Source organism: Panicum virgatum, chromosome 7K, assembly GCF_016808335.1.
Source record: "Panicum virgatum strain AP13 chromosome 7K, P.virgatum_v5, whole genome shotgun sequence".
NCBI classification, from domain to species: Eukaryota; Viridiplantae; Streptophyta; class Magnoliopsida; order Poales; family Poaceae; genus Panicum; species Panicum virgatum.
Genome location: NC_053142.1, coordinates 45,491,541 through 45,504,631, shown reverse-complemented (window position 1 = coordinate 45,504,631; position 13,091 = coordinate 45,491,541). Strand labels below are relative to the sequence as shown.

Sequence of the window (13,091 nt, the reverse complement as noted above, 5' to 3'; positions counted from 1 at the left end):
TCCTTCCCCTCCCTCGCGCGCGGGGCCATGGCGGCGGCAGGCGGCAGGCGAGCGCGCGCGTGCGGCAGGCCGGCCCCTTCTCCGCCTTCCCTCCCTCCCTCTCCTCCCTGCTACCTCGCCACGCGGCCATGGCGCGACGGGGCGGGGCGGCCTCCGCCGGCACCCCTCCTCCTCCCTCCTCCCACGCCGGCCGAGCGCACCCCTCCGCAGCCCCTGCTCCCTCGTGGCCATGGCGCGGCGGCCTTGAGCTCGCCCTACGCCCCACTCCTCCTCGCGGCGGCGCTGCAGGTGCTGCTTGAGCGGCACGGCGGCCGGATCTGGCGCCCCCATCATCCTCCCCGCTTCTCCCTCCCCTCCCAGGCCGGCGGCCATGGCGGAGCCCGCGACGCTCCTCGCCCGACCTCCGCCCGCCCGAGCACCGGCCCTCCCTCCCCACTCTCTCTCTCTCTCTCTCTCTCTCTCCCTCCCTCCCTCCCTCCCTCCCTTCCTCGGCGCATCGGCCACGGCGGGGCGGAGCGGCCGATGGCGTGCCCCTGCTCCCTCCCTTCCCCTGCTGCGCCGGCATGATGGCACGACGGCGGGCCCGCGAGACGGCACCGGGCTCCTCTCCTGCTCCCACTGCGGTGAGTGCGTCCCCCCGCGCGGGCGAGCTCGGCGCCGCAGCGACCCGCAGGCGAGCTCCGCTCCGCCGCGATGCGGGCGAGCTCGGAGCGGCCGCGGCGGGCCTCGGCTGGTGGAGCGGGCGCCGTCAACCTCCTCGACGCCGGCCATGGCAGGCCTTGCGGGCGCGTAGGTGGAGCGTCACCGGCGGCCCCTCCTCCCTCCCCCTCCCTCCCCTAGATCCGGCGGCGGGGCCTCCTCTGGATCTCGGCGGCCCCTCCTCTCTCCCCCTCCACGAGCTGCGGCGGCCTTCCTCCCTCCCTTCCTCCCCCCGTTGTCCCTCCGTCGCGAGCTCGGCCGGCTGAGCCTTCCCTCTCCTCCCCTGACCCTGCTCGAGCGGCGGCGGGCCATGGGCGAGCGCCGCGCCACCCCCTCGCCTCGCGGCCGTCCTCCTCCTCCCTCCATGGAGTGCGGAGCGGGGGCCCCGCCCATGGCGGCACGCATCGTGGCGGAGCGGGGGCCCGGCACGGGCGCTGCGGCGGCCCAGCGGCAGAGAGCTGCCCGGCGCGGGAGGGATGCTGGGGAGCAACGGGCGGAGGCAGGCCCCATGCCACGTCGCCGCTTCGCGGACGGCCGCTACCGCGCTAGCTTTGGCGTGCGGGAATCCCGCCCGCAACGATGCAGTATCCTTTACAGAGTGCCGCTGCAGCAAAAAAATCGCTATATGCGCGCGCTATATCCTTTACAGAGTGTTTTACAGACACCACTGCGGAGAGCCTAATAAACCGGTATCCTTTCATCTCAGAACATTTCCATTAGTAACTTAGGCATCACAACTAAGCTAAAAAAATTAAACGGGGGAATCATCCTAAAGGGATCCCCATAATTTCATTCTCTAATCTCTTAAAATCCATGAAGTCCCCTTGCACGCCCTGCTCCCTTCCCAATCCAAGAAACCTGCTGAAAAAGTAGGTTGCCTTACAATGATTTGCAAAAGGTAAAAATAAAAAAATTGACTTGTACATGAATTTCTAAGATAACTTTGCTTCTCACTGGCCTTGCTCTCTTATCAATCCGTTTCTCATGTTATCTTCATGCAATCTGAAAATAAATAGAACTACTTAGAATCATTGTTCCAATCTAAACACAGCCAACAAGCTATAATATGGGTATATAATAATAGCACATGCTACAAAAGATGTTTTTTGATTAAGTTTGTCAATGAAAAGTAAATTGCAGCTGTCACATTTGAAATTAAAGCACCCGTGTTGGAGCTATACATTGCCAAACCTGGCAAAGAAAGTGAGTCTTTTTTACTGACATTTATATCTGAATATCATGGAATGGACTGATTACATGGTAGTTACTATCTGGGCATCACGATTGGGGAGGAGCGATGACTAACATTGCATCTGTGCATGACCACTTTTTTTTGTCCCTTGAATGGTGGTTGTCCCTTTAATGGTGGTTGCACCAGTGGTCACTCTAAATTTTCAAATTGGTTGTTTTAGGCCAATTGATGCAAAATGTTGTTAGTGTACCCATAACTGTTGATTTTATAGGGGCACGTTGATGTAGAAGTAGAATTGACGGGGAAGGTATGAACCTTGATGCAGCCAATGTTGTTGGGATCAAATCCTTTTATGATCGATGTTGTATATCATCGACTCACTTTAGGCTCTTTGACAGCTTTTTTCAGAGGCAGTATGCAGACCTGGTGGAAATTCAGAAACATTCAGAGTTCAGAATCTTGACACATCAAGACCATGCTAGCAGACTATCAGAGGCAGTATGAAAGTATGAATTGCTTCATCTACCTTGTCATGGACCCACTGTCACAAAGTTTAGATCATCCTAACAATAACTCAACCAATTTGACAAACCTGAAGTTACAAGAAAGGGGAGTAATTTAGTTACTATTTCAGAACATCTGCACTTACTAATAAAGTTATAAATGCAATAGAAAGTGCCATGCTAGCTAGCAGATAGAACAGAACATGTTAATTCAATACACTTAACAATGATGACTGGGTTAGAGCAGGAGTAAATACAGATTGACAATTGTGTATATAGATCAAAGTCATTAGATTTTAAAGTGAATTAGACATGAGAGCTAACATCCCAAACAACAAATTGCCTTATAACTAATTATCCGTTTTCTAAGCACATATGAATCTGAAATACACTCCAGCATGTTGTAACAAAAAAAAACTAAACCTATATCAAAAGTCTTGATTTCTGCATTTCTTATTCTAAACAACTACAGTATATATGGATGACCCTGAGAAGGTCCAAAAAAAGATAAGGTTATTGATTTCTAGAGCCACGAAGGAGAGGGCAGACCCACGGGAGGCTAAACAGAACTTTGTTCTTTTCAGGTAGTGGTAGATATGATTGGTCCTTGTTTCCCAAACAGCCCCCATGACTATGACAAGCGCTAATTGGGCCAAGCCCCATGATTATAAGTTATTTCAAAAAATTTGGAGAGTCAAATTTTTTCAAGTTTGACTAAATTTATATGATAAGATAATAATATTTATGATACCAATTAAATATCATTAGATTCTTTGTTAGCTATATTTTTATAGTGTACATATTTGATGTTATAAATTTTTATATTTCTTTTTATAATTTTGGTCAAACTTTGAGATGATTTGACTTTTCAAGATTTTTAGAATGACTTATAATTTGGAACGGGTGAGTAGAAAAAATAGCATTTTCCAAAAATCTAATTCTAAAAAAAATGAGCCAAAAATCTTTCCGTGCGTCGCACCCTTCTCTCCTGATGATTCCTCTCGATCTAAAAACGCCCCGAAAATAATAAGCCAAAACACACACACACACACACGTACGGCCCCGGACTTCGCGCTCGCGACATGGCGGCAGCAGCTTTTCCCGGCACCGCGTCACGGCGGATACCGGAGCTCCACCTCAGCGGGCAATTCTCGGACGAGACCTCCTCGTCGTCCTGTTCCTCGTCAGACCGTGCAGAGTCCAGTGCGGTGGCATGCGAGGGTGGCGGCGAGGCCGAGGAGGGCTTGCTCGATCTGGACTCCCCCTGGGTGGCGGCGGCCGAGGCGGAATCAAGGCTGGAGGCGGCGGCGGCGGCGGCTGTGGCGGCGGGACTTGGCTACCGCGCCGAGGACGGGCACGAGGAAGAGGAAGACGAGATACGAGACAACCAGCAGCGGCAGGAGGACGAGGTCTGGCATAATGATCTCGTGATTGGATTGGAATTTTTGTTACTGGAATTAATGTCATGATGTGTACTGCGATGGTTGTCGCAATTTGCTCGATCAGTTTGCAGGATTGTAGTGGTGAGTTGGGGGTTTAGTATTGCAGGGTTTTGAGGATCTTCTGACGAAATTTTGAAGCTGCTGTCATTTTTATTTTCTATTAGAGTAAATTAGTTGTAATATATCTATTGCTGTTCTTTCTCAAAAAATACCTATTGCTGCAGATTGTAGAATATAATTTCTAAGAAACGATCCATAGAGAACTAAAACAAGATAATAAATTACATATAATCGTGAGATGGCCTTTTTAACTACAATTACTGATTTTTGCAGTTGCCCTATGGCTTTGTGATACTGAAACTTTTGACTTACTGGTTGCGTTTGCTTCAAAGTTCTTGTGGATTTTTCCATAACCAATATCCAAATATGGTTTCTTCTTGTCGTTGAGATTGCATATCTGCTTGCTTAGTTGAGATAAACGTCCATTGCAGCTGATGGCACTGGAGGCGATATATGGGGATGATCTGGTTGTATATGAAAATAAGGGAAGGCTCCAATATTTCCAGGTTTCTTGTGCTGGCAATGAATGCAATGTTGTTCCAATTATTCTTGAATGGTGGGGATCTGATTTTAATGACATATCTATTTATTCCAGATTTATATACACTATGATGTTGCTGATGGTGTCAACGTGTGTGCTAAGCTTTCTGCACCCAATACTAGTACCAGAGATGTTGGATGTTTTGACAGTTCTGAACATGACTGTGGACCTGATGAGTTCTCTTACACTTGCAATTTTGAGTACCTGCCTCCTTTGATATTGACATGCCTTCTTCCAAAGTCCTATCCTAGCAAAGACCCCCCAAGTTTCGCAGTCACGGCTAAATGGATGGATGGGCCTTATGTCTCTCAACTCTGCGAGATGCTTGACACCATTTGGGCAGAGCTGTCTGGGCAGGAAGTCGTGTATCAGTGGGTTGAATGGCTACGTAATACTTCCAGGTCATATCTCTGGACCGATGGAAGCATGACACTGGGTCCAGATATTGTCACCCACAACACAGATATCTGTGCAATTCCAAGAACAAAATCAATAGTATTTGTTATCCCTTTGATGCTGAGCTACAGAAATAAGAAGCGGTATCAAGCTTTTCTTGAGGATCTCCATATGTGCATGATATGTCTTAACCAGACCAAAGGTAAGCTCTTTCCTCCCACCTCATAGGCTGTCACTTACTTTGTAGTGTCATGTTAGGCCCGTACCTTACTGAACTGTGCCTTGGGTTTAACCGGTTACATGAATTTCTCTCACAGAGGAGTTTATTCTCCTGCAACTAACTTTAATATTAAAACAATCAGGTTCAAATTTCATCAGGCTTCCATGCGAACACTTCTTCTGCGTGAAGTGTATGGAGACCTTATGCAGAATGCATGTCAAGGAAGGTAGTGTGTTTCAGTTGGTATGCCCTGGTACCAAGTGCAAAGATTCAATTCCACCATATGTGCTGAAGCGACTTCTTACAGAAGAACAATTTGAACGTTGGGATAGGCTTCTTCTTCAGAAAACATTGGACTTAATATCAGATATAGTTTTCTGTTCAAGGTGTGTGATCGGTTGTGTGGAAGATGAGAACAACAATGCACAATGCCCAGAATGCTCTTTTATCTTCTGCTCGTTCTGTAAGGGACCATGGCATCCAGGGAAGCAGTGTCTAACTCCTGAACAAAAGATACACCTCCGAAAGGTATGGACACAGGATCTTGCATTTATGCTCTGCAGTTTATTTTTCAGCTCCAGAGTCCAGACACGTCATACTATGATTTTACTGAATATCTTGTTTGCAGGCATCAGGCAGGATGACCGAGAGGGAGGTGGCGCAGGAAATGCGGAACATCAGAGAACTATACAAGGATGTTCGGTTATGCCCAAAATGCCGAATGGGCATCGCCAAAACAGAAGGGTGCAACAAGATGACATGCACAAACTGCGGCCAGTACTTCTGCTTCGCCTGCGGCAAGGCCATTAATGGTTATGAGCACTTCAAGTAGGTCTTTCGGTCATCCAGCATCCTTATTTCTTCTTTTTAGGCCCTGTTTGGATACCAGGGTTAGAGTTAGAGTTGGCTTTTTGGAACTCATCTAACCCTGAAATATCCAAACAGGAGGGTTAGAGTTGGTTAGATGCATCTAACCCACCCAAAAACTCTATCCCCTCCAAGGGGTGCTTATTGGGGTTAGATTAGATGGGGTCCATCTTTTCTCCTTTCTCTCTCTTGCTAGAAAGAGGTCAAATGATTGGAAAGGTGCATTTATTGTCAATCTAACCCTTCTATCCAAACACCTCTTTGGTTAGAGTTAGTTCATGGATACTCATGAGTTAGATACTAACTCTAACCTCTAACTTAGTTAGAGTATCCAAACAGAGCCTTAAACACAAGGGGTTTCTGTACTACTTATGATCTTTGGTTTATGCAAGTACGATTTTCACATAATATAGAAAAATCCTTGCATTCCGTTTCAAAGAAAAAACTCTACTCATTGCATTGCAGGAGTAGGGACTGCAAGCTTTTTGCGGCGAGAGACATAGCAGAGTGGGAGAGGCAAATGGCAGAAATGCAACCTGAACGCCAAATGCGAATTGCAGCGCGCCCGACAGGTGCTACTGTTAGATGCCCCAAATGCCGTGCAAGAAACTTCAAGGTAACGGCAGCTCTCTCTCTCTCTCTCTCTCTCTCTCTCTCTCTCTCTCTCTCTCTCTCTCTCTCTCTGTAGGGAATAACTGAATTTGGGCTGCCGAATTAATGTGACGATGAGAAGTATATTTCTTCTGTGCACAGGAAGACGAGAGGTATATCTTCTGCTGGGCTTGCCGGGACAACTACTGCACTGTGCACTCTATGCAGGCGGAAGGTCAACAGCAGGAAGTCAGGGCACTACGGGTCACCGGAATGCATGGGGCTTGATAATTTTCTAGCATTTGCATACATTTGTTATGACTTACATCACCATGGATCTTTTCCCTTGATTTTCCGAACAATGAATGTGACGATCAGTTCATCCGGTCAGCAAGACATAGCGTAACTGTGTAGTAGAAGTAGGGCGTATGTATGACTGTCTTACTTGCCGGTTCATTCTCATCCGGCAGCTAATTTAGTCGTCATGCATGGTAAATGCAATCAAGTTTTTTTTTCCTGATGATATTGTTCTGCGTCTTAGTTCCAAAAATCGTGACACATCGTTATGTCGTGTTAGTGGCCTAGTGCAGCAAAATGCATCAGGGGGCTGGCTTTTGACGGTATTGTCATGCCTGTTGCTCAAAGCATGTGCATCACTGCTCATAATGACATCACTTATGGACACTAGAAACGTTGATCTTTAATTAAGCTTTGTGCAACAGTTCAAACTCCCATGTAAAGAACATGTAACTCACGGCCTTGTCACCCTATAAAAATGGCCATGGCCCCTGTTCATGTCACTGCCTCAAGTGAGCGAAATTAGGAGATAAAAAAAGAGAAAATATTCCAACAGCTGCAAGCTGTGCAAAAGCAAGCATGAAGACGAACTGCAGCCAACTGGTGCCCGTCCTCGTCGTCCTGGCGACGCTCGCCGTCGCTGCCAGCGCCGCGGCCGTCGACCCGCCGAAGCCGAAAGGCCAGCAGGTCCACCTGTTCGAGGCCACGGTCCGCGTCCCGGACCGCGGCAGCGACGACCTCGAGGAGTACAACTTCCGCCTGCTCGCCGAAGTGCTCGGCAGGTCGCCTCTTGGTTCACTGATCTCTCCAAATCACCACTCCAAAATAAACCCCGTCCCCTGAATTTGCCCTCTTTTCAGTTTTTACCCGAATTTTGTACCTATCCTTTTTGAAGCAAAAATTTTGTACTAATCCTTGCTCGCCTTATTTTAAACCACAGCATCGAGGCAGCACGGACCGCGATGTACGAGACTGAAGTTGGGGAATTCAGCGCGTTTCTCACCAACAATCAGGCCCGTCGACTGTCAAGTGAGTCAATTCTATGCTACTATATTGACTTAAAATTTTGGAACAAGAAATTGACGACGTACATGTGAACGTATGCAATGAGCAGAAGTGCCAGGGGTGCTGAAAGTCACAAGAATGGAGGACCCTGCCCCGCTTCCGGAGACGGACGGCCATCTCTAGAATTTTTGCACTGAAAATGGGCTAGACTGATCTCTGATGAGATGCTATGTAACCCGGTGGGGTCGAGTCGAGAATAACTGTAATCATGCTCTCTAAAACTGCTTGATGCAGTACATGGAATGGCACTGGCATAGCAAACATGCTCCATTTCCTGCTCTAACAAGTGAGAACGTCACCGTTTTGCCCGACCACCATGGAAAATCTTCCGAACCAGACTCCTCATCCTTCCTTCGCTGGAGGGATCCACCACGTCTACCGTGTGCTGCTTGCAGCCCCGGGGACCATAGTGCTCCGAGCACTTCCGAACCACCTTCCCGCACAGCGCGCAGTAATTGACTTGGCACGCCCAGCAGAAGATATGGTTGTTGTTCCCAACCTGGTCGTCACAACAGAAACAACACAGCGTTTTCGTTTATCAACATCTTGGCCGGGCTACATTTTCTAAGGAGTAAAATGCGCTGCCGACCCTTGAACTTGGCAGGAGGTGTCATCCAGGTCCCCCAACTCTCAAAATGCACATCTGCATCCCCAAACTTGTTAGTTGGTTCACGTGAGGTCCAAATCACCATTACTCTTGTTAAACCACCAGCGTGTCAAGCTAACTGGACGCTGACGTGGACCTAACTTGTGGGGCCCACATGTCAGATCCGTCCTCCTCCTTCCTTTGCCTTCCTCCTCCGTGCGGTGTAGCGGCGACGGCGGCCTACCACGCCGCGGCGGCGGTGGCGCCCTGCGAAGTACCCGCGCAGCGGCTCCCGCTCGCCGCGTGGGGTGGAGCCGTGGTGGAGCTCGCTCCCGCCGTCCGAGGCGGAGCGGCGGTTCCTGCTCCAGGCGGCCCCGCCCATCGACCGCCGGCAAGGGCGAGGTGCAGAGAGAGCGCCCTGGCCGTACCCGCGGCCTGGCCGTGAGGCGCCCGTGCGGCGCCCCTGGCCGTGAGGTGCCTCACGAAGGGGCGGCGGGGCGTGGCCCTCGGCTGCCGGGCCGGAGGGGGCGTGGCCCTCGGCTGCCGGGGCGGCGCGGCACCCCCGGCTCGGGCCACCGGCGCGACGCGGCACCCCGCGACCCTGGCCATCGGCGTGGCGCGGCACCCCGCGCCCCCGCCGCCTCCAGCTCGTGGGTGGAGCCGCGGCGTGGTAGGCCGCCGTCTCTGCAAGCCGCCGGCGCGGCCGCCGCCCCCACCCGGCCGCCGACGCGCGGGCGTGGCCCTCGGCCGCCAGGGCGGCGCGGCACCCCGACCCTGGCCACCGGCACGCGTTCGTGTCCCTCGGCCACCGGCGCGGCGCGACATTCCGCAGCCCTGGCCACCGCACGGAGGAAGGAAGAGGAAGGAGGATATAAATATGACAAGTGGGCCCCACATGTCACAGTGCCTAATCAGCTTGACACGCTAGTGGTTTAACAAGATTAATGGTGATTTGAACCTCACGTGAACCAATTAAAAAGTTTAAGGACCTCACGTGAACCAACTAACAAATTTGGGGATGCAGATGTGCATTTTGGGAGTTCGGGGATCTGGATGACACCCGCCGCCAAGTTCAAGGGCCGGCGGTGCATTTTACTCTTTTCTAAGGTTAAATGACATGTCTAACTTGGTATTCAGATAACCACAGTTGCTCCTCCAGAATGATATGGTATGCAAAAGTGGCAACAACTTTACCTTGAGATTTTGTTGGTGACAACTCGGGCACGGGTAATTTCTAAATCGTTGCACCGTTACTTCTCTCTCTATCTGCTTCACGATGTCATCCTGCCTCACTGACTTCTGTTCCTGATCAAGTCTGCATGGGTGACTTTAAAAGAGGAGAATTATCTCAGTCGCGCTCTATAAAGAGATTAGATATGGCACAGTATTAATTTAAAAAAAAGATACGGCACAGTATATTCAGAAGAGTGTACGATACATTATGCGAGTAATGGCTTGCCACAGTCATAGCAGAACCCGTTCCCACAGTTCCCACAGTTCCTGCAACGCATGTAGTTGCAGCATGACACCCGTGAGATTGCGATACAGCAATGAGGACATGGAACAGCATCACGAAGTGCTTCCTTGATGCTGACAAGTTCATTGAACAATTCAATGTTCGTGTCAACCTTGCCACTGCTTGAAGAACGCACCTTTTCACGATCCTGTATAGATGGATACTGCACTCATCATGTCTTTTCATGGGAATCCAACATGAATCAATAAAACAGATTGTACTATAGTACAAGAGAATGCAAAGTTCCAGTTTTGTAATAACAAAGGGGGTATAGAAAATAAGCTTTCATTACTGAAGTAAAATTATTATTAACGAATTCTGAATATCCCCAGAGATTCTCTTAAATGAAACATCTAAGAGCATATCACAGCTAACAGGTACTGAAAAGCGTAGTGTTTAGCATGATTCCTACAGAACATAGACTGGTAGATTTATTTGCTACCTGTAAGGAGAGAAGCTTTTCTTCTGGAGTCATGCATCTATCTCCTATGTGACGACGTTCTCGGCAGAGAGTGCAGAAGCTGAAGAAGCACTTGGAGCACTGGGCATTATTCTCCGCATCTTCCAGGCAAGCTGTTTTGCATCTTGGGCAGTAAGTCACATCAACCATTGAGTCTAGAGTCCTCTCAAGTATCAATCTTTCCCACCGTTCAAAATCTACATCTCCCAGCAACCTCTTCAATAGATTAGGAGGAATAACACCCTGGCACTTGTCACCAGGACACAACAATTCCATAACCGTTCCTTCCTTGACATGCATTCTAGAGCAAGTCTCCATGCACCTCCGGCAATAATAATGCAGGCATGGAAGTTTTATGAAGTCAAGACCTGTAGGAATCAAAATGCAAAGAAACAGATTTTTTATAATTTTCCAGATGCGATAGAACTTGAAATCTTCATTATCAGTCAGTAAGGTATCCCATGATCACACAGATTTTCAGACAAGAACTATCTGATTGTTATGTTTTGCTTAATGCAACTTAGTGAATTACCTTACAACTGAATATGGATATGAAAAGTAAATTACGAGATGATGGGAATAAATTTGGAAAAGGCATTATATTTAAAATACAGCACATTCAGATTTGAAGTATGGGTAATCTAATGAAGAACAGTGTGCAAAAGGCAGACATCATGAAGTACCCCAAGTATTAACTGGAGCATAACTATTACCTGGGTGCTCACAGAAACAAATCATGCAATCGTGAAGGCCATTTAGAAAGGATTCATGGCATTGCTCCTCATTGTAGCTAATTAAACATTGAACGACAGACTCTACAGACACAATCTTTCCTACAGCCCGAACATCCACAGGACCAATCATCATATCAGACTGTCGTATGACTATTCCATCACCAAAACCAACATGCGAAAGCGCATAGCTCTGCAGCCATTGCACCCACTCATAAAGAATTTCTTGCCCAGGTTGCTGTGCCCAGATTGAGTCAAGCATGTCACAGAGGGAGGAAATTTTCACACTGTCCAACCATTGCACGCTGAGCGTAAAGTATGGGGGGTGATGGCTTGGGTATGACAAAGGCATAAGACATGTCAGCAACATCGGAGGCAAGTGTTGGACACTAAATGTGTCGAAGAACCGACTTTTCAGATCATGATCATCGACACCCTGGAACAGTTCTGCTGATACACTGAGATCATCTGGAATTTCACAATGCACATGGATCTGCAAAGAATCAACAATGGAATCGAAATTGATCATAATTTCATTGTGTTTCCCATACATATTATTTCCTGGTATCTGAATCCGATAAAGAATGTACCTCAAAAGATCGCAGTCCAGCCTTTTCACAAAAAAGGCCTATATTATCTCCGTAGATTGCCTCCAGCGCCATCATCTAAGCAATCATTGATCACAGAAAGAAAACATATATCAGCAGAAGAACTTTGAAGTTCATTATGCTTTCCTTTTTAAAAGAAGAAATTTTCTATGCTTTTGGTGTAATGCAGTCCTAGATGAGCATCTTTTTTTTTTACTACCAACTTGGGGCAGGCTAGAGATGAAAAGTATGAAACCCAACAAGAGTCACAGAAATAGAGTATCAGTTTTAGATCACCAAAAAAACTTGCAGGTTTTAACATGTCTTCGAAACTATTCCGAATCGTTTTTATTCACCAATTTCATCACTTCAGTATTATGCGTTCCAAAAGAATCCCAACAGCATTGGTTGTAGCCCGCAACTCAAACGCTTCGAGATTTTCTGGATTTTATACTTCATGTCCACCCATCCACTTAATGAGAACCAAAAAAAAAAGATCAACAACTGAGGACGATTTTTCCCCGTACACTCATCATCAATGACAGTAATTTCCAGGCAACGGTTGTTTAGAACCACAGCACCGTGGTCAGTGTTTGGAACCAGCGAGGCTTGGTGTTGCAGATAGGGATATGAAGAAGTAGATGCACGAGATGTGGAGATATGAGTAGCGCGAAGTTGCTGGAACTCCCAACAGTGGATTCGAACGCATCCCAAGCCCAAACAGACAAGCGCGGCGAATTCGCCGCGGCCGGTGCCTAATGGCGATCACCCCCCATCACTGAAAAATGCAATCAATAGCAAGCGGCGAGGCGTAGGAAGGATCGATCTGAGAAAGTATCCGGCAGCACCTCGTCTTGCTGGAGCTGGTCGTTGGAGCGCAGCTGCTCGTCCGGCACCTGGGGCTCCTCCCCCTCCCGGCGAGCGCGGAGCATCATCTCACGCAGAACCGCCAGCTCCCTGCTCAGCTCTCCGCCGCCGCCGCCGCCTCCGGCGAGGGCTCTCGCTCCGCGCGCGGGCTCTCCATCCGCGGACTGCGCCCTCGGTCTCGGTGCCGCCGCGCCCGCGGAACCCACGCCAAACCCCGGCGCTGAGAGGGAAGTGTGCGCCCGGTTCGACTCGATCCGCGCAGGGCGGAAGTCTCGCGCGCCGTTCGACTCGTCGAAGAGTTTCAGTTAAACCCCGTTCCGTTCCGTTCCACGAAGGAGGCGGGGCGTATCTCGATGGGCTCGCTTATGGGCCCTTTGATGATGGGCTGGTACTTGCTAGGATGATGGGCTGGTACTTGCTAGGGGTTTAACAGGCCCAGTAGTGGTGTAGTGATGGGCTAAAGGAGCTGCC

The 13,091-nt window shown here is 49.0% G+C and overlaps 1 protein-coding gene, 1 long non-coding RNA gene and 2 pseudogenes across 2 annotated transcripts; 2 read left to right on the top strand and 2 right to left on the bottom strand.

Moving 5' to 3' along the window:
* Positions 1–1,394: 1,394 nt before the first annotated feature.
* On the bottom strand, positions 1,395–2,746 carry LOC120643103. The gene is made up of 3 exons (XR_005662850.1): positions 2,418–2,746; positions 2,207–2,314; positions 1,395–1,701 (listed from the first exon to the last, which is right to left on the bottom strand). It is a non-coding gene; the product is annotated as an uncharacterized LOC120643103 (long non-coding RNA).
* Positions 2,747–3,444: 698 nt separating this feature from the next.
* LOC120641628 lies at positions 3,445–7,005 on the top strand (annotated as a pseudogene).
* Positions 7,006–7,387: 382 nt separating this feature from the next.
* Positions 7,388–7,996, top strand: LOC120640306. Its single transcript, XM_039916150.1, has 3 exons — positions 7,388–7,590; positions 7,749–7,837; positions 7,923–7,996. Exons 1-3 carry the CDS (start codon positions 7,388–7,390, stop codon positions 7,994–7,996), a joined length of 366 nt encoding a protein of 121 aa, XP_039772084.1.
* Positions 7,839–12,868, bottom strand: LOC120641627 (annotated as a pseudogene).
* Positions 12,869–13,091: the final 223 nt, after the last annotated feature.